The sequence below is a fragment of the Syngnathus acus genome, chromosome 2 (genome assembly GCF_901709675.1).
Source record: "Syngnathus acus chromosome 2, fSynAcu1.2, whole genome shotgun sequence".
NCBI classification, from domain to species: domain Eukaryota; kingdom Metazoa; phylum Chordata; class Actinopteri; order Syngnathiformes; family Syngnathidae; genus Syngnathus; species Syngnathus acus.
Window position 1 is genome coordinate 12995344 of NC_051088.1, and position 20451 is coordinate 13015794.

Sequence of the window (20451 nt, forward strand, 5' to 3'; positions counted from 1 at the left end):
TAGGCATAAATATTGTCGAAATTTGTTGTCTCGAATGTAGAAAAATGTTGCTGATTACAAATTCCACAATTTAAAATTTTCTTTCTTTGCATGATAAAAAGTGGAAAACGTCACCATAACACCGGCAATGACGTCAGTCGAAGGGTTGCTGACAAAGCCTCGACTGCTGGCCCCCGTCACCTCATCAGGCACGTATATATGGTTCCTATTGGTAATATGGCGACACTTAGCAACTGTTTGAGCAATTTTATTCCTCGATTCGAAACAGTTTCTAATGTATTTTCTTTTCGGGTAAAGTGACGCAAGCTAACCGTTCATTCAGGGCGTTAGCATGTATGCTCGTAAACCCGTTCGAATGAGCGAAACGGAAGCGTACGTAAACAAAATGTCCTCACAAAGCTACCGCTAGTTTTTATTAAAGAGTATCAACTTCCAACATTTTCTATTGGCAATAAAGGGTAAGGCCGTCTGTTGCCCTTTCACTTTGCGCTAACGCAAGAGTTTTATACTTCAGGTTTTTTTTTTTTTTAAATGATAATGAAACCGAAACCGTGGTAAATGTCATTGGGTCAGCGAAACTGGACTCATGTCAAGAGCAGCTTGAAATGGACACTGTGATGCACTTAGTCGAACTCCTAGATATGGCTTTAAATTAACAAGTACGAACAAATTAAAACCACTGAACTTGATTGGTACAGTACTGATTGAAAAACATTTGACACAAACATGTGCACTTACCTTTGTCATGATAGCACAATGGACTGGAGTCCCTCAGCTGTCCAGGTGGGCCTCTTGGCTACCAGCTCGGCCCTCACTGCTGTCTTCTTCAACGTGTACAGGAACAAAGCAGCGACGGTGACCAAATTAAAGGTCCGCCGTTGAAAAAAGTTCAGTGTCCCAGTAATCCTTGTGTAACTCAACAGAAATCTCTCCTGTGCACAGGATGCCAAGAAAGTTTCCATTGACCAGGATTTGAAAATGATCCTGTCTGAAACACCGGGAAGATGTTTCCCTTATGCCGTCGTTGAGGGTGAGTTGATTCTTGATTTCCAACTGCTGTGCCCTGTTGCGTGTTGTGCGGGATGTCCGATGTTGAGCCAGGAACAACAAAGATGTGGAGTATAGAGTTGGTTCTTTATTGGCAAGATCTTGGGTTGTTTAATGGCGGCCAATGCACGAGGCACGGCAGCAGATGAAACAACAGCTTCCTTCTCCAGGTCAGCTTCTTTTATACTGCCTGGAAAGGCGGGAACTTGTCACATGTGGGGGGCGTCACCCCTCTGTGTGCCTATGTGTGTGTGTTCATACAGTTATGTGTGTTGTATTCGTGTTCTGATTGAACAGTTATGTTTATATAAACTCATAACGAGAATTGTACAGATATGAGCATCAAAACGTATATGAGATTGTCTAACCCTAACAGAACATGTACACATTGCTATTGCTCTCTCTTCAGCCCTAAGAAATGTTCATTGGTCCAAACAATATTTACTACATCACTTTTTTTTGTTCTCGGGTGTAACTAATTGTACACCGGTCATTCTTTTCAGGTGTCGTGAGGTCTGTGAAGGAAACGCTCAGTAGCCAGTTTCTTGACAATTGCAAAGGGGTCATTGAGAGACTGACTTTGAAGGAGGAGAAAATGGTTTGGAACCGCACCACTCAACTCTGGTATGTCAGTAAACAGGCAAGTCAAATGTATGTCGGGAAGTAGATGTGAGTTGGTTTCATTAAAATACTTCCCTGTGCAGGAGCAACACTCAGAAAGTCATCCACCAGCGCACCAACTCGGTTCCGTTTGCACTCGGCCCCCACGATAACAACATCACCGCCACCGTATGTGTCGTGCGCCCGCTCGAAGCCGCAGAGTTAAATCTGGAGACCACGTACGAGAACTTCCACCCCACCGTTCAGTCCCTGTCCAGCGTCATCGGCAACTTCATCACCGGCGAGCGAGCCAAAGGCATTCACGAAACGGAGGAGATGTTGCGCTTGGGCGACAGCGTCACGGGCGTCGGCGAGCTGGTGCTAGATAACAACGTCATTAAGCTGCAGCCACCCAAGCAAGGCTTCTTGTATTTCCTCACTCGGTTGGACTTTGACGCTCTCCTGAGGAAGCAGGAGCGAGACGTCAGACTGTGGCGCATTCTGACAGTCGTCTTCGGCCTGGCCGCCTGTTCCACCTTCTTCTACATTTTGTGGAAGCAGTACGAGTGCCTCAGACAGAGAAAGCGCGTGAAGCGCATCCTTAAAGAGTTCGAGGAGCAAGAGAAGAAAAATAAGGAGGAGCAAAATTGGGAGGAAAGCGATGAGCAGGCCAGCCGGTGCGCCGTATGCTTGTACCAGGAGCGCTCCTGCGTCTTTCTGGAATGCGGACACGTGTGCACGTGCACGAGATGCTACGAGGCTCTGCCGGAGCCAAAGAAATGTCCCATCTGCAGGGCCATCATAGATAGGATGGTGCTCATCTACAATACCTAATACCAAAGGGGTGAGTCAGTTCTCTATGTCGTCATGGGGCAAATCAAAACAATGAATCTTGAATCAAAACAAGGGAGCGTGCAGACAACTGTCAGGTTGTATCCATTTATTGAATTATGGCACTTTTGCTTGTCCATAATTATGAACCTAGTATCCTTCCAATCAGATACCAATGTTTTTTATGCGTATACGTACAATAAACTGACATCAATGCACAATATAATGTACTTCCAATAACTGCTATTTTAGGCATGGGGTGGGAGGCGTAACTAGTAAAAGGCACATTTAAGGTAGTATTGCTCCAGGCAGGCAAGGCTCCCAGCGCACCACTCCGTTGTAAAACTTTCAAAACGACGACAGGAAAGGTGTGGTTGAACGTAACAGCTTCTTAGCAAGTAATGGCTAGCTGCTCAACGTAAGGTAGAGCAAGTGCAAAAGACTTGTTTCGGATAAATAGTACAGTACTAGATTTAAAAAAAGTTGCCAGACAGCTGGCAGTGGCCTCGAATTTTCACAGCATTTATTTTAAGGGTAATGTAAGATGGGTTGAAAGTGCTGAGTTCATAGTTTGGGCTTTAAACTATTTATGTAGGCAATTCTAAACGTTCCCGAGCGGTGTCTATGACTCGGGCTTGGAACAGGAGTGTTCGCTGTTTTCCCAAATTTTTCATTTGAACTTCTAGGCTTTGTAACGAGCTTCACCGCTGACCGTAAGGCTGCCGCACCAAATCAGTTTGCTCAGTGGGGATCTGAAGCAGACATGCGTGTGGACACTTGGAGCATGAGGAAATAGTGATGTCGTGAGGCCGACCAAAAACCTGTGCACAATTAGATTTTGGTGGGAGTGGATGTCGGTTATCATAGAATCCAAAGGGGCGCAGATGCGAGGGGGACTGTGTATGGACCAGTCCATGGGTCAACCATTGAGGCGAACTGCGAGAAATGGAGGTTTAAGTATGTGTGGATCTTTGAAGACTTAGAATTTCCTTAGTTTTGATTAAAAAAAAAAAAAGGTTATCTTGTTCTCACCTGTTGTCAATAAGATTTTCTGGGATTTCAGTACCCCATGGTGAAAAATGCTCTCCTAAGTTGACGTCACATCTGCCTTCAAGGCTATGGTAGGACCCGCCATCCTCCAGATGGCTTTTGAATGAATCCCTAGGATGGAAGGTTTTCCATTTTTTCTCAGAACAACCACATTTTGAGAGTAACTGAACAAACTCACCTGCGCTGCTTTGTTTTTTTTCCGTTTGCTGCTCTGTTTTGTTGGGCACAGTCCCAAATACAGCAAGTGATGAACGCCAAGGACATGATACATATTATGCCGATGCTGATGATGGATGCAAGAACAGCCACGCGGAAACCACTGTCTTTGTACGGAGACAACGCTGAAGACGGACAAGGAGAACATATATTTCATGGTTAGAGCAGCCTGAATGTGTTACGTCCTTATGTAGAAAGAGTTGAGTCACGGCAAAAAGAATTAAACAATTTGAAACATTTCTGAACATTTATTCTTAATATTTTAATTCATTCAATTAATTTCTGATCAGTATTTTAATCCATTTTATTGCCTCAGGGAGAAAGATAAATCAAGTGTTTGGAAAAATACATGAATATCACAAATATATTTGTGGTTGTATTTATGTGAATAATTGACACAAATCTCCCCATAGAAAGAGAGTGCAAGACCTTCCTCTAGTGGGAAAGTTGGTCAATTGCGGTTTCACCAAAATCACAAAATAATGCCATGAATTCATTATGTCGTAAAAATCTCATATGTTGTGGTGTCAAGTTATAATGTATTGTGATTATTCCATGTTCAAATCTGGAATCCACACAGCACTAAATATATTGCCATAATCACCCATCTGTATGTGTTTGTAAAGCACTTGGACTATTATTGCACAAACAAAGGAGGACCACTAATTTGGAGGTTCCACTGTAGTCTCCATCTTTGCCAACTTACGTTTGCAGGACAGTTCCCCCACCCAGCGAGGGCTGTTTGCATCCATGACACACTTCAGCTCACCGCCTACCGGCCTGTGTTTGCTTGGGCACTGCAGAGAAATGGCTGTGCCCACACTGCGGCCGTTGCCCGTGCTGATGATGTGGGTACCCAAGCGAGGTGAGGGGAGAGCTGGGCACTGCGCCTGGACATGCACTAAAAGACAGTCTTTTCATCAACAAAACTCATTCCAGAAGAACTGTGGAGTTATACAGAGCGAATATATATTTAAAAAATCAGCACAAACCTGATCAAATACCAGATTCAGGTGATAGAAATATAAGAAATATATTTTCCATTGCATTACATTTGGTGAGTAAAGGACAAAGGAGATCATGCTTATTTACCGTATGAGTTTATCGGACTATTTTTCAGTATTTTATCTTTTGTGCCAACTGGCAACGATGCCATGCTGGCTCGCCAAAACAGAAAATATTACCTGGCAACGGCGGACGACGGCCACTTCGGAGAAATGAAGTCACCAGCGGCCATCTTACGTTGCCAATCTTTTTTTCCCCCAATTTTTTTTTTTTTTTTTTACACAAGTAGAATCAGAAACCAACTACTTTTTTGTAGCCAATTTACATTTACCAGCTTTTTTTTTTTAAATCCCAGATTGTATCAGTATACTTCTTAAATTTGCCACCCTGCTTTATACTTTGGCTGTAGTCCACTTAAATAAAATTACTTGAAAAAGTTAAATGACATTAAAGGGTTAAAGAGAACGGCACGCAGTAAACTTATTTAAGAAGGTCTACATTTTAAAACAAGCCATGCACCAAACATGGGCAACACTTTTCATAACAATCAATTTACCGGCGTTATTCTGGTCAGTTCCGTTCGTCTCGAATCCTTTGGATGCTAAGGACATGATGACGGTCCAATCGATCACCGCCCGTGTCCACAGTCCACACGCCGAACAAGCGAGCAAGTGCATAGAAGACGCACGACCTGCAGGCGAGACGTTGTCACGTGACGCCTGCATGACAGGGGGAGAAAATTGGGTCGGCGCTAAAGTTTCTTCTGCACCGAGATGTCAGGCAAGCCTAGCGTTGTCCGCTTTTTGGTTTATTTTATTTTTTACTTTTTTATTTTGGGGGCGTTTGCGGTCATGCATTCTGCAATCAAGTGCCGTTGCATACAGACTTTTGTTTTTAGAATGCAGAACTGGGTGGAACATGAGCTAATTTAATTGAAGTCATGAAAATTCGAATCAAGAACAACTGTGCGTTCTGGTTCTTTACAGAGATGGAAAAAGTGCTCACACTTCTACCTTTTTTACTATTTACCCACCAGGGGAGTTTTTTCTTTTTTTTTTTTTCAGCATCGCGAAAATGAAGAACGCATCGAGAAGTTTCACCTAGTGCCATTCTCACGAAACAAACAGGAAACAGTTGCAACCGCACCAAAACGGAACTCGCTTTGCCAGTCAATGTAAAGCACCATCCCGGATGTCGTTTCTGTAAATGTGACTTCATTCACCATTTACTTGAATGTAACATTAATAAGATTAAAGTTTAGGGGATGTTTCAGTTTTGTTTTCAGGATTACAGTGGAGGAAAAAATGTCCAACAAAAATCCCCTAAATCCCACTTTAGCAAAAAGACAGGTCATCTGGGGTGTTATTTGGAAATGCAAATGTCTCTGGGCCACACAGATGTTTGCACGCACACAAGCCAACATCTGCTAAGAGGCTTACGCTTCAATGACAATCGACAGCTTTCTCATTACACCCATTCTCTTCAGATGTGATGGGAAAGGATCAAATCTCTCATGTATAAACCCTGACAAAAAATAAATACTGTTTCTAACCTTCATGGACAGAATTTGAAGGCACAACCGTGGGTTTCATGGTCTGAGTATTGTGCCTCGGAATTTTCTTGGCTCCATCGGCTCGGCATTTTCACAACTGGGATGAGAATCAAGTCTCAAAGCACAGTCCTGATTCAGAAAAGGGTGGGGTCACGGAGGAGATCCTTCCTCAAGGGGAAGAATGTCATGAATGAGGGAAGAATGGAAAAGGAAGACCAAGGTGCAGATTGGTGCCTCTATCTCATCGAGTGTTTCAATCTTTGTAGCGTGGACACACAAGACATTAGTGACATTTGCACAGCTTGTTGGACAGCGTGGTGAACTTCACTTACCACATTGTCTGTTTATTGATGATATGCTTAACCGCTTTATGAGTGATGTAACATGCAAGATGAGCTCCAACATTGTCTTTTTTTTTTTTTTTTGCTACATTTTGTTAAAGGCTGGTGCTTATAGGAGCGGGGTACAGAGGGAAAGGCAGAAAAAAAGTACAGTACTTCAGCTCCATGATGTCAGCAAAGGGTCAGAAGAAGGTCAGAGTGTTGCTATGCTTAGAAAACATCTGAGAATGAAACATTTATACGTTGAAATGGTAAAAAGCGTGGAAAGGCAAATCATGGGAATTAAATACTGTATTGAAGATATGGAGATACGGTGAACGGGTTTGTTTTGCGGGAGCTGCCAGTGGCCGGCCACAAGTGTACACATCTCAAGTGTGTTTTAACTTAAAATCTATTTTCTTTTTCTTACATCACACTATAGTATACATACTGTACAACAATACCCACTGAAGTGCCACTGTGCCCCAGCAACAAAGGGGGAAGTGGCGCAAGTTTCAGACACTGACATTCAACTGCTTCATGTACACAGGGAGGAGCCGAAGCTCACACACACACACACACACACACACACATACACACTTTCACATAATATGGAAAAACCACAAAGCTTTTCAACAGTCAATAATAATATGATAATATACAAGGAGCCTATTCATTAAAACCTTGTGGGGAATCTTCAGCTATATTACAAATAAAACAGGAGTCCATTCAAAAAGATCCTCTTAGGTTGCGGAGAGGAACAAAACATCCCGACGGCACACGTCGAGGTTGTGATGGCTCGGTGGCGACGAAGAGGTGTGAGTGAAGATGAGGCTGAAGTGGTGTACAGGAAGGACTGCGTGGTCTCCTCCACAAAACAAAAAGTGCCAAGGTAAGCGAATTCAAGTAAGGTGTGCTCTTTACAGAGGGCACAGAGAGGGGGGGGGGGTTACGGGAAAGAGGGCGTGTCCACTATTGGCTCTTCCTGTGTTCAGTCAGATTTGTTGAAGCATTCACAGCATTTTCGCTGCGAGCTGCTTTTGAGAGGAGGTCCGCCCACTTGGCATGGAGTTCGCCATCTTGGGTACTTAGGAGCACAGTTTGCTGACTGTGACTGAGCCGGATTGTGTGTTTGACCTCTGACCTTTCGCCTGCGGGCGGCGACGGCGTCGTCACCTCAAACCCAGGCAGAGGTACGGCTCTCGCCCCCTTCAAGTCCTACAGGAATGAGTTAAGTCCGTCATTATCTTGAGCTTCAAGTTAATAATGCTAAATGATTACTCGATTTAAACAGATCGATTGATTGGATAATCGATTAGTAGCCGATTATTTGTGACACCCCATGAAAGTAAGCCTCGGCAACGTTAGGCCATACCTGCCCGCTGCTCTGCAGATACAACACCAGTGGCTCGGCCTTGGTGACAGCCACCCACATCTTGGTCCAGCTCTTTCCTTTCTCCTGCACATGGAGGTGGCCACACAAGAGGCAGTTCTCGCCCGTTAATGAGGCTTGTCTCTAAACGGACGACACACAACACCGGTTCAGTACAAAAGGAGCGCCAGTGCATGAAAAGTTACACTTTGTGCAGGAGAATCTGGAAGACAGTGGGCATGGCATCTTATGGTTGAATAGCAAATTCCACCTTTATATACCATTTACAACCAAACGAAAGTTTGTGTTTTGACCTTTTGACCTTGAAGAGGCCCGAGAAGCCAAATCAGACTCATTCACCTACTTCAGCAAAACTATGTCTGGAGCTGAGTAGGTAGACGGGTTAAGCTTCCAATATCACAGGCACGCAGATAGCTGAGTTGGCAGATTGTCTTCATAAGTAGCTTGCGATCTTATTATAATATTAGTCACCAGAGAAGGGATCGACCAATATCAATGTTCTTGTATTCACCCCTCGGTGACTGCCTGGCTGCAATGTAGGAGGAAAAAAAAACTCTCTAATACTTTGTGTAAAAAAAAATATATCCGTCCATCCATTTTCTGTACCGCTTTGTCCCCACGGGGGTCGCGGTGTGTGTATGTACGTATATATATATATATATATATGTATATATATATATACACATTTTTATTTATTCTTTCCCAATTTTTAGGTTTTAATTGATTTCCTTCTACTAATATAAAATAAAATGTATATATTAGAGACAGATGTGTTTTGGATATTATATAATACAATAATATATCTAATTAAAATGGTTTCACTATTCAGGTTTTAATTGATTTCCTTCTCCTCATATAAATTGAATTGATATAATTATAGAGACAAATGTGTTTTGAATATTTCCTAAACTAGTACACCACAGAGCCACTGTCAAAATCCACGACCTGCAAGTTTAAGAGCCCATTTTGGCCCTATTACCAATGTGTTCAGTGAATGTATGAGCCTAACTGAGCATAAATAAATAATGTGTGTGTGTTTTATGGTTTTGTGTCTCACCTCAGGCGCAGCTTTCCTTTTTTGTTCACCACCAAGATTCTCCAGACTGAGGCTTGCCTCAAAACACTCCGGGCACAGTCGACTTGTTTTGTTGTCCAAGGTTTTCGAACACTTTGCACATATAGCCTGTGGAATTGGTTGTTTTTTGTTGTTGAATATGTTCAATGTGTAAAAAGAATATGACATTTTGTGAGAGCTTACCCCTCCACAAGCCTTGCAGTGGTGTTTACGCTTTGTGAAATTGAAACTCTCGTTGCATCCTTTACACGTCTGCTTTTCTTTGTCTTTCTTTCTTGAGCTCTTCTGTAAAAAGATGTCAATGGTGTTCAGCACAACTCAAAAGGGGAATGCTAATAATCTGATATCTCACCCTTTCATGTAGTCTTTCGCCGTCCGAGTCGATGGATGTGTTGGACCAGGGACCCTGAGAAGAAGCAAACATCTGACTGAGCATCAGCGGCTTCTTTCTGCAGTTATGCGTTTCTTCCACAAGGTGTCAGGCTGAATTCGCACAAGAAGCCAGTTTCGTTTGGCTCCTTGCCAGGCCCACCGGCTTAAAGTGGGTCAAAGCAGATCCATAGGAATAAACTTTGACTTGGACTTTCCCTATAAGGTCATGAGCGAGTTGTGGGAGAGTCATGTCAAGGGAAAGAAGAACGTCTTAAATTGTGTGGCGCGTGTATGATTCACATCCATACATGGACAAGTGTTCAAGCTGACAAAGACCAGAAGATGGTGACTGTGCTTGGTGGCGCTCATAATTCCTCACTGAGCCGATCAATGAAAACGATCAAGACGGTCTTACCGGTGATTCCGGGGCGTGGTCGTCCTCCCGCGAGAAGGAGCTGTTGAAGGCTTTATTGAAAGTCTCGCTGTTTTGCTTGTGTCGATCGATCGTGGCTTGGATGACCTGAGTGTCAAAACAGATTTGGAGGAGATGATGACCACAAGCGGCCATGAGTCTTGTTTGTATTAAAACATCCTTCACAATCCAAATGTCTGTCAGCTTTCACCCTGAGGCCTCTTTGCGAGAAGACCACCTCTCCTCTTCAAAGCCGTAATCAGCTTTGCTTCGCCATAATGAGCTAAATGAGCCATTATAAAGAGGCTTTAGTGGAGAATTTCAGTTCCAAACACAATGTGGGTGGGCAGGAAATCTTTTCTAATTGCATTCTCTAATTCCGCTGAACTACCAAAAGAGTCACGACTGACCCCTGATTTCCTAGCATAAGCCTTTACATAGCCCCGCCCCCACACGGAGATTGCGCAACAGCGTTTGCCATAATGTTGCTTTGTTTATTTATACACGGAATATTTTTAAACTATTTAGCCAGTTTCCACTGCCATATTTCAGCGGTCTGTTGTTATTTTTAGATAGTTCAGTGCGCCCAAAAGATGTGTGTTGCTTTAACACAAACGCTTGTCATCCTTACCTGAATCCATTCTTCTTTCTCCTCAGCTGTCCTATGAGAGAAAACGACCATCATGTATGTGTTTTTCAGTATCTTTAACATTTTACTTTCTGTATGTAATATTGTTCATCTTTATTTTTACTTTTTTATATGATAACTTTGATTGCAATGTTTAAAAAAAAAAAAAAAAGAAAATACAGTAATCCCTCGTTTATCGTGGATAATTGGTTCCAAAAACCACCCGCGATAAGTGAAATCCACGAAGTACGGTCACCAACAAGATGTACTGGGCAGGCTAATGAGTTAGCGGAAAGATACTAATTCGCGATCGTGCTAACACGCGAAAACTGACTTCTAAAGGAATGTAAACGAACATTTGGAGCAATCCTACATTGTCCTAAAGGTTGGACACATCTTTCCTCAATTTAGAAGTTTTATTTTGACTTTTAAATGTTTTTTTTAATTTGGAAAAAAAATCCGCGATGTAGTGAAGCCGCAATAAACGAACCGCGAAGTAGCGAGGGATCACTGTACACCATTGGAATGCTTAAGTGTTTTTACCTGGCTTGAAGTTCAAGTGACCGTTGTTTGCCAATAATGGCAAATGTGTGAGGAAGATTCTGCTTCACGTTCTCCTGCACCTGAGGGAACAAAGAAACAGAATAACTCGCATTCATAAAACATAAAGGGGTCTAAATGAATCACACGCTCTAAAAGTACCTCCATGCCAGCAATGTCAATTCTCTCCCTAACGCTGAACTTCTGCCCCATCAGTCTGAGTTTAGGCACACAGTAGAGCACCATGTTGTTAAACTGAGAGAAAGAGAGAGAGAAGAAAACCAATCATAATTGGGCTATTCTCCGTGGACATCCAATCTTTTTGTCTGACATTTCCTCTCACCAAATAGAGGTATCTGTCTTGTGCTGTTCCATTTTTGGCTGACATCTTCTTGATATGTCCTTCCTTGATAAACTCATTGGCTGGATTCACAATGTCCTCCTCCCCTCCCAGCCTTTCATAAACCTCAAGCAGTTTGTGCATCTTCTCCTGTAAACACAACACAGCACCATCATGAATGAGATACACAACACCAGAGGGCGCTGTTTTATCAGAATCATCGTGAGATTTGCTGACCCGGCAAATAGCAGGTTTTATATTTCTTTATTGATCTCTTGACTATATATTTGGAGGATTCGCGGATGTAAGAAATACAAGTCAGAACGGGGAAAGCGATGAAGAGGATGGGTGTTACAGAAAGCCAGTCTGACATCCGTAAACTGTGAAACTTGAGGCAGGAAACAGCAACTTCCTGTCTGAATCGACTCAGCGCGTTGACTCCCTCAGACGAACTTGCAGCAACACTTTAGCATCAGCACTGCGTCAGATGAGCAATGAGATGGTGTCGGACATTTTTTTTTTTTTTAAAGTCTCACCATTTTCTTGATTGCTGCGTTGGAGTGATTAGCTGCAGTAGATATCAACTCCAGTGCCTCTGTGGAAACAATGTAAATGTTTTAGCATCAAATCCAAAACACAAAAAAATCATATTGTTAGGACAGGGAGGTATGTAGATGGTCAGTCTTAGTAAATGTGGGGCGGGAAAGCCACTAGAAAGTTACAGGCAACACCACGGTGATAAACTACTGTGGAATGCGGAGTGGATGAGTGAAACCCTAGAAACTAAACAAAGGCTTGAACTTAAAGCTTTTGTAATTGGACACTGCGATGCTGGCACATATCAAGCACGATCTGACCTTTCCAGATCCAGAGTGTTACATACGGCCACTCTCATGGCGTTAATGTGAAATGTTGGCGAGTATCTCACTTTCCGCGTCCTTTCGGTCGAGAGCATCATCGGGCAGTTTCTTCAGGTAGTCTTTGAGCAAGAGCTCGTAGCGGGGGATCCTCTGGACTGGTTCCAGCATGTGGTGCTGCAATGTCAAGTTACCGCAAACGTCCTGTTTCTGTTTAAGAGTGAAACAAACAAACGTTAAACAGATACAATCAGAAAGCCTGCAGTATATTCAGATTTAAAGAAATGATTATTTTGAAGTGACACTGATAGAAATGGATCAATTACTGGTGTTGATAAACATGGCATTGTGTTATTGTTTTTACAAGTGTAGTTTTAAAAAAAAAAGGAATTCATGTCTGTCTGGTAAAAAGCTCAGTCGTGAATTTTGTAGCATCATCATTTCTTTCCACTGTTTTACTGGATGTGTCCCAAATTAAGTTAATTGCTAAATATAACTGCGGGCAATAATTACAAATGACATTCCGAGACACGACCGCATTGCCGTGAGCTGCGACGAGGGAGTGAAAAGGAAATGCTGCAATAAAATTCCTTGGCTGTGCACCAAAAAATGTTTCGGTTTGAAATGTTACAGCAATGTGAAAAAATGGCACCGGCACAACACACACCTGTATATTTTGGACGACGCTCTTGAACGGCGAAGACCGTTGCGTCCAGGTGTTGACCAAGTCCATCGCTCGATCAAAGTTTTTCACATACTCGCCGTACATCTTCATGAAAGGTGCCAGTTTCTGGAGGATATCCCCGATACGAGGGTTGGCATTCCTGTGAGGGGAAAAAAACAAGCTACAGCATTTGAAGCTGAGAAGTGGGAGATCTTCCGGAGACACAAATGTAGTTCTACCTCGTAGGGAGACAAGACTCTAATAAAAAAATAATTGGAAATATCCCGATTGCAAAACCAGCACCAGAGTCTCTATTATGCTACGAATCCTTCCTCACCATTCTTCAGTGATCCTTGTCTTGAGCTCTGGAAGCAGGAACTTGTCGTGAAAGCAGTAGATGGAGGAGATGTTGGAAAAGATCCCCGTGATGACATCCTGAGGGATTCCGGCCTCTGTGAGCTTAGTGCAAAATACCTGCAGAGAAAACATAGTGCAACATGCTCTTAAGTAGTTCAAAACATGAGGTAGATTTTGGTTAATGAAGCGTAAAAAAATGGGGCGGCCACAGCACAAAATATTTTTCTTAATTCCAGTCCAGTGACATTTCACTTGAGTACATTGCACTTCTTCTGAGGCAGGGAAGGAAGGCTAAAGGTTGTTGATTACTAAGCTGTCATCCGAGCATGACAACTCACAGTTGTGACTCATCGGGTTTCCAAAAAATGTTTTGTAAGCAGATTTGTATTATGCAATATAATTGAAAGTGAGTGACTTAAAGACAAAGTCGATTCCGTATCATGACCTGAGATATCCTTGCGGGGTAAAAACAAACTCGATTCTGATTGGTTCACCAAAATAGTTGAGCCGCTATTATCTCCGCGTTTGGAAACTACTGAGATTTGGAATTTGTCTGCAGTAATTGATTAGATGAGAAACCTTTTGTTACTGTAGCTGGAGGCAAAGTCACAGATGGGCACAAACATTTCCATGGAAACCAATCAATGTCACATGAACATGGCGTGACTACAACAGATGAACTATTTCATGAGATCTGAGAGTGCCGCTATCGCTACAAAATGTTCCTCAGGAAAACAAACTTGTAAACGATCATGATGTAATCCCACTGGACAATTTTGAAATTCATAATGTCTTGGGGGGGGGATAAATATAGTGAGAAGTTAATTCACATCTAAATCAACCCTTTAGCAAAATGATCATACATTTGTCACACTATTCATTTAATGATAAGTTGTGTTCTGCACACGCCCCATAACATCTTAGACTGTTTCAATGAGCTTTCTAATTATAAACCCTGCTAAGAGACACACACCTTAAATCCACAGATTTACACACGTTTGTACATGCGCCACTCTGCCGACACCAGAAGAGCCAGACTGCTTTTACTTGAGGTAACCATAAATCACACGCATGCAACACAGAGTCAATGTCTCCCTCAACTGTGCTCACAGATTAATTCAGCCCACGGTTGTTGTCCCCCCCCAGATCACAGAACACTTATTTAATCCGGCTCAGCCCTGATCTCAATCATTAAAACCGCTGGCACACTCAGGATATTGAAATTTGAACACACAAGCCGGATGTGCATCTTCCTGAAAGAACCCATGGGGAGAACGTGACTTGCACAGGCCTTACCTGGTCGAGGAGGTTGAGCCTCTTGACGTAGGCCTCTTCAGTGTGGAGAAGTTCTTTGGCAATGTTCAGCAACCTGTGGATCTCTGAGCACTGAGGGGGCGGGGCACACATGGGACAGTACGTTACAACCAAGGCATCACAAAAAAAATGAAATAGATAAAAAGCATCCGCTGCCTTTCCGTGTCAAAATATTTGCAGGATATAGCGGTGCTGTTGACGATCAATAACGGAGCTGAAGGACAAGAGGAAAGTGAAACGAGCTTAAAAGTGCCGAGTCTTTCATCCAGGAGCCAACGTGAGCTCCTGTTACGGCCTTGGGGCAGGTATTCATCTCTTTATGTAACCGCAGACCCGCTTTTAAGAGTCGAGTCGATCGCTTGTGGCCGCCGATGTGAGGTTGTGACGGCGTGTAGCGTTTCATCAAGAGGATTCTTTGAAGAGGTTCAATCGGGCTGAGATAATAATAGAGAGGCTGCTCGAGGTGGGAAGCGTTCAGACGGCCAGGATGAATCAAATGTGCCATGCAAACTCTGATGAACGGACATTTATATAAGGCTTCCTGACCTTTGGTGTACTCATAAGCGTTTTTGCAATGTTGCATCATCGCCATAACGATGACATCGTATTTTATAAACAGCTCACTTGCAAACGGATGACACAGCATCACAGATCTTGCTGAATGCGACTTTAACTGAGGGCGAACGTTTGACCTCAAAATTGTTTTATTTATCTATTAATAGTCAGTCATGTGATGTTACCACTTAAGTGACCTGGTTCCCTGCCTGTCAAGGGTTACAATTATAGCGGCATCATCCAATTTGACCTGCAATACAAACAATCTCCTCCTAAAGTATTAGAACAGCAAAATCAATTGCTATGGTAAGTACTCACTTTTTGTGCGTCTGTCAGATACCCGCTTTGCGTGTCTGTCAGAGAGTTGATCTCGCCGCCGCTGCCCTCGTCCAAGTCGCTGTCCTCATCCTGAGTTGAATCCCGCTTGTTGCTTAGGGTAACGCAACAAGACACGCTCTCCGTTTCCGTGACGCTGTCGTAATGATCCTCCTCGTCGATGGCGTCACCGTTGGGGAACGCCTCCCCTTCGGCGGCGCACGACGGACTGTCGATGCCGCTGTCCCGGTTAGGAATCTTTATCTGCTCCGAGGAGTCTTGATGATCGATGAATTCGCGGGATGAGCCTTCGTCGCGCTCCCCGTCGTCAAGGCAACCGTCGCCGTGGGCTATGTCCACCTCCACGTCCAACGGGGTGTCGTCGGAGCCGTCTGTGTGCATGGATGCCAGACGGGACAGTTCGGATACATCGTCGGTTCCTTCGGAGGTGCAGGGTGCCATTTTGTTCAAAGGGGAGGAGTCTCCCGGAGGTTTCGCTGTGGTGTCCTGGTCACAGGAGGAACTGATGTCACACGCAGTGTCCATTCTAAGACACAGGTGGAGCTGGGAGCGGGGGAGCGCCCCCAAGATGGGGACCCTGGGAGGAAATGGAAGTCATGAGATAAGAGATGGGATTCAAAGCATATCTGTAACGAAACCCGACAATGTTCTCACCTTGAATTTTCAAACTTTTCAATGAGCAGGCCAACTTTCTGGATTTCCTTCTGCGGCTGCACTCCAAGGGGCACAACACTGGGTTTGGGTTTTGGGGGAGGCGCTGGGAGAGGCCTGCAGGGCGCCGGCGGGATCCTCTTGGGTTTCTTATCTTGCCCCAGAGCGAGCAGGTGCGCCGGTTTAGGGGGCACTAGAAGAGCACGGGTTCCGAAAAAGCAGAAGGAGCCAAACGTTGAGACAAATGTTTCTAAGGATCTCAAAAACAAAACATCAGCTCCAAAGTGTGACAAAAAATAGCAATGCTTCTTCAGCTTTCCGACAACTTCCTTATTCGAAACAGGATGCTGAGGTGTGCGTGCACGAGAGCCACTACAGTTCCTGTATATTTAGAAAAGATATCGCAAGTATGCACACAGGGCGCACGCTTCCCTTGCTCACTGTCATCCGACAAGTGTTGATATTTTCATAACCGCTTGACACGTTCATGATGATAGCGAGCTTCCGCCTGTCCTATTCATCGGCATGCATTTCTTAAAAGATAAATGGCATTGTCTGTCAAAATTACACAAGTAGCAAGAAGATGAACCTAAAAATAATTTGCATGCCAAATAGAGGACAATATAAATATGGTATTGAATAATTCTATTTTGTTTGCAGCTGGTTGTTCAGTTACTGAAATGGTGCAACCAAAACACCAGAAAAGGGAAATTTGGCAATATAACTACCGGTTATTATAAAGCGTGGATGAATATAGGTCACTTGAAATTTGAGGCAAATTTAGCACTCTACTGGGATTTTCCAAAATTCCCCAAACACAACACATGTTCATAATTAGCATTCATCAAAGTTGTCACAACACAATCTCATGGGAGCCTCTGGCCTGCTTTAAAGCAGCAGCATGCGTGGAGATGACCCAGTGAGGAGAGTGAATGACAGCATGAGGCCAGCGAGCAGACACCGACGCATTTTTCTTCTTTTTTCAGTGACATTGTAATGGCTGGCACTTTACCTTGAGGCTTCTGTGCAACTGACGGTCTGGGTGAGGCGGATGGCTGAGGCCGCGGTTTGACGGCGGGCTTCTCGTGACATGTTCCTTTTTTTAGCAGCCGTGGGGAACGCAGGTATTCGGCCGACCCATACTGGTACTGGGTGGAGGCAGCGGGGAGGTCTGAGGAGAACAAAGTCATGAATAAAAAGCGGAACGGTTGTGTGACCTTGAGCTCACTGTGTTCTCGGGATTATGTTGAGTGGGGAGGCCGAGTCAACGCATCGATCGGCCCTACCGGCCCGAGGCAGCGGACTGTGCTGCAGATTGGTATCTGATTGACTCACTTTAATCTCCTCGGGAATAAACAATCTGAGTGTGCGTCAGAGTGTTTGACTGGTAAATGCACGGGAGATACTTTCAACTTGAAGACCCTGACCATATTTAACCTCCCGTCTCCCAATCATAACCCCAAAGCGGTTTAATGAGAGTTTCCCTTCCATCTAATTAACATCTTGAATATCCATAGCTTGAATGACTGACACCATAGAAAAGGTATTTTTGAAAAGATGAAGCATTCCAAGAATATTTTCACCTGTGAGTAATGGAACAGATTGCAATTACAGGAAGTGAAAAGTGGTCAGAAAACCCAACAGCAAAAAATGTTTTCTGTCCCCACATTGTGTAATGTCTGTGCGTGTTTTCCCAAATGAGGCGAATGGCGGTGGAAAATAACTAGGTCAAATTATTGTTGCGATCAACACATTCACAAAGACAAAAAAAGAAAGACAGAAGGTTCTGCATTGAATAGATCGATTGTGTTTTGGAGGGTAAACTAGTCAACACAAGCTTCCCCAACTAGAAACAAATCCAAAATGGCAGCAAGGGAGCCTCCACAGGAACATCTAATTCCGTGTTTCTTCCAAGATGCTCCAGGCTGGAGAAGGAGCAAATTCTCTCACTAATGAGTCCCGTTACGCCTACAGCCCCATGTGGAACGCCGCGGGCTTCCCATCTTTTTTGCTCAAAAAAAAAGAAGCGTGTCACTAAGCCCTCAAGCACTATTAATGCATACCTGCCAGGAATGAGCTATTATTGGCTATAAGCAGATATTATTAGCACGAGTGAATAGAGTCAGAAGACCTTTCAGACATGTCAACAGGCATGTTTGTCCTCTAAACAAGGGTCTCGCCAAGACCTTTGTGACCAGCGACATTCAGGCGTCCCAGCTGGGGGGAAAAACAAGCAAGCATGGAATATGGTGGCATAGGGGCTGGTACCTATGGCAACTCTGTGTCCCCAAGGCAACCGGCGAGAAAAAAAAAGAAAAATCTCCCCCACATTCTATCAAAGCACAAATCAAAACTTGACCACAGAGAATAGTAAAGGAGCAAATTGTTTTCTCAAATGAAATGAGTAGACAGCTGGAATAGGCTTCAGTTGCCGGGCGGACTCTACGTGGTTCAGAAAAAGGACTGGCAGAAATTGATTTGAAACAAAAAGGTGCGTGAGTGCCCCAGACGACACAGAGACACCTTTACACACAGCCCGCTCAACAGTCAGGTTACAGTATAAACATCTTGACTATCATGTAAACATCTCGGCAGCAGTAATGACGGACAATGTGTGCCATGTTAAGAAAGATTTTCTGGAAGAAACAAGAAGAGCTCATTAATTTACTCAGCCAGTTATTGAGAGAGGGATGAATGGGACAATTAGGCAAGAATTACACATGTGAGAACCATTATTGGCAATAAGCTCTACTGGCTGCACATCACCATGACAACCATCCACTTCTGCACCAAATGTTTAACCCACATTTCCTCGCCGCATGTTTATTAAGTGAAACAATAGCAGGTAATAGACAACAATAAAGTTTCATCGCATGGTTGTGACATAAAAAGACGCTGGGAGAGTGACGGACTGTGATTGCCAGCTGTTTATGGAACACAGAAGTATTCTGATACTTTTAGCTGTTTGGCAAAATTATATTGTAAGACTAAGAATGTCACAGTAGATATGAGAAATATGTATTTTTTTTTTAATTTTAAACGGGATTCCAAAAATCAACCTGACTGATTTTGCTTTGCTTTGTGAACCTTCTCATTAATTAACTCCTGCCCTGACTACCAAACAAGACCGTTTCTCTATGCATATACATCTCATTATTCCCATATGACTATCACATTTCCGCGTGGTGCTGGGTGCTCATTCTGGAAAGACCAATATGAGAATAGCATGCATGAACTAACAAGGAAATCATGTTGAGGCCAGTCAGCAGAGAAAGTAGCCACGGGAGAATTCAAAGCATTCAACTTGAGCAGCAAACGACGGGCTAAATGTTTGAGTTGACACGAGGATGCAGAGACACGCAGATGGTTGAGAAAACACAGCGTGGTACAGTAGATGTTGACCGGAGACGCGGCGAGAAAAATCACACCACAATGTGAAGTGGTTCTGAAGATGGCAGAGAGAGGAAGTAATAGTTCTGTCTGCTTTCACTTCAGTTTGTGTCGATTTCCATACAACTAACCATTGGCATGAGTAAAATAAAAAATAATGAATAAAATAAAAAATAAAGTAAAACATATCAGGCTAATTTGGTTCTCACCCTGTTAACATTGATGAGCTATATATTTTCAAGATAGTGGGTAGGTCAAAGAAGGTGAAGGCGTTGAAGAAAAACTTCTCATAGGAAGCATAAATCCCAAAGCTCTTATCTTGTCTGTTTCCCTTTACAAAGCAGATAAGTGAGCGGTACCAGCCACTGAGAATCAGGTCAAGAGGTGGTCTGTATTTACCTCCTGTGCCCTTGGTGCCAGCACAGAGACAAGACGGGATGGGTTGTGACACACTCACTGACCTGAGACCTTTTTCCAGCAGCATGACTCAAGGCCCCTACGACTCAGCAGCCACATGCGGCAGATGTCACGAGGACCAGTCAGACTTTACAGTAACTCTGACCATGGCGGAGACACAAGTCGACGAGCACTTTTCACCTCTGATTCAAAGCTTTCTTCGATCCATCAAGAGATGGGTTTGTAAGTGAAGCAATGCTCGGTTTTGTTCCGACTGCAGTGAAGTGGAGTAGCCCAAAGCGCTACTGGAAAAGGAGGCAGCCGCACATTTGCAATTAGGGCAGACACACAAGAGAACAAGGAGGAGACTGCTCAACCGTCCCAGAAACTACTGAAGCCTAATGTAAGCCGGCTGTCAATGAAGGCTTTCATTGTACAATCTTCCATCCCAACTGGTCATTTAACACAGAATTCAGGCCTGAAGCTGTTTGGTTGGAGCCAGTTCGCCCTGTCAGACCGTTTTATTCAAAAACACACCGACATCCTACCA

At 43.7% G+C, this 20451-nt stretch overlaps 3 protein-coding genes across 7 annotated transcripts in view; 1 reads left to right on the forward strand and 2 right to left on the reverse strand.

The window, feature by feature from the left end:
* The first annotated feature begins 101 nt into the window (after positions 1-101).
* On the forward strand, positions 102-2696 carry mul1b (mitochondrial E3 ubiquitin protein ligase 1b). 3 transcript variants are annotated; one of them, XM_037273483.1, is made up of 5 exons: positions 102-188; positions 753-870; positions 943-1030; positions 1551-1671; positions 1752-2696. In XM_037273483.1, the coding sequence occupies exons 2-5, from the start codon at positions 757-759 to the stop codon at positions 2479-2481; spliced, it is 1053 nt and encodes a 350-aa protein (XP_037129378.1). In that variant the 5' UTR covers positions 102-188; positions 753-756; the 3' UTR covers positions 2482-2696. The 3 variants fall into 3 exon arrangements, with proteins under 3 accessions (XP_037129378.1, XP_037129389.1, XP_037129398.1); XM_037273494.1 differs by having other exon boundaries at positions 107-211; XM_037273503.1 differs by lacking the exon at positions 102-188 and adding an exon at positions 265-458.
* On the reverse strand, positions 2573-6487 carry LOC119135713. 3 transcript variants are annotated; one of them, XR_005100603.1, is made up of 6 exons: positions 5306-6487; positions 4451-4645; positions 3707-3869; positions 3511-3639; positions 2859-3414; positions 2573-2810 (listed from the first exon to the last, which is right to left on the reverse strand). XR_005100603.1 is itself a non-coding variant. In XM_037273527.1 (5 exons), the coding sequence occupies exons 1-5, from the start codon at positions 5472-5474 to the stop codon at positions 3180-3182; spliced, it is 876 nt and encodes a 291-aa protein (XP_037129422.1). In that variant the 5' UTR covers positions 5475-6487; the 3' UTR covers positions 2573-3179. The 3 variants fall into 3 exon arrangements, 2 of the variants coding, with proteins under 2 accessions (XP_037129422.1, XP_037129410.1); XM_037273527.1 differs by having other exon boundaries at positions 2573-3414; positions 3511-3624; XM_037273515.1 differs by having other exon boundaries at positions 2573-3414.
* Positions 6488-6619: 132 nt separating this feature from the next.
* fgd (faciogenital dysplasia) overlaps positions 6620-20451 on the reverse strand; it is a 30463-nt gene continuing 16631 nt past the window's right edge. The window contains exons 2-19 of the mRNA XM_037273471.1: positions 17128-17286; positions 16119-16308; positions 15447-16041; positions 14556-14645; positions 13240-13376; positions 12906-13062; positions 12310-12448; positions 11918-11976; positions 11385-11531; positions 11204-11296; positions 11045-11124; positions 10505-10535; positions 9877-9981; positions 9442-9495; positions 9273-9374; positions 9072-9197; positions 7997-8137; positions 6620-7839 (exon numbers count right to left, since the gene is read on the reverse strand). Coding sequence (XP_037129366.1) covers positions 7594-7839; positions 7997-8137; positions 9072-9197; positions 9273-9374; positions 9442-9495; positions 9877-9981; positions 10505-10535; positions 11045-11124; positions 11204-11296; positions 11385-11531; positions 11918-11976; positions 12310-12448; positions 12906-13062; positions 13240-13376; positions 14556-14645; positions 15447-16041; positions 16119-16308; positions 17128-17286 — 2651 coding nt within the window. The 3' untranslated portion in view covers positions 6620-7593. The remainder of the gene's footprint in view (positions 7840-7996; positions 8138-9071; positions 9198-9272; positions 9375-9441; positions 9496-9876; positions 9982-10504; positions 10536-11044; positions 11125-11203; positions 11297-11384; positions 11532-11917; positions 11977-12309; positions 12449-12905; positions 13063-13239; positions 13377-14555; positions 14646-15446; positions 16042-16118; positions 16309-17127; positions 17287-20451) is intronic.

What these genes read in the sequence shown, in the direction of transcription:
- mul1b (XM_037273483.1), top strand. Translation starts at nt 757, where the DNA reads ATGGACTGGAGTCCCTCAGCTGTCCAGGTGGGCCTCTTGGCTACCAGC. An exon ending in CGACGGTGACCAAATTAAAG is followed by an intron (nt 871 to 942) that starts GTCCGCCGTTGA and finishes TCCTGTGCACAG; the next exon opens with GATGCCAAGAAAGTTTCCAT. An exon ending in CCCTTATGCCGTCGTTGAGG is followed by an intron (nt 1,031 to 1,550) that starts GTGAGTTGATTC and finishes CATTCTTTTCAG; the next exon opens with GTGTCGTGAGGTCTGTGAAG.
- LOC119135713 (XM_037273515.1), bottom strand. Translation starts at nt 5,474, where the DNA reads ATGCAGGCGTCACGTGACAACGTCTCGCCTGCAGGTCGTGCGTCTTCT. An exon ending in AACTGACCAGAATAACGCCG is followed by an intron (nt 4,646 to 5,305) that starts GTAAATTGATTG and finishes ACTGTCTTTTAG; the next exon opens with TGCATGTCCAGGCGCAGTGC. An exon ending in AAAAAAACAAAGCAGCGCAG is followed by an intron (nt 3,640 to 3,706) that starts GTGAGTTTGTTC and finishes CTTCCATCCTAG; the next exon opens with GGATTCATTCAAAAGCCATC.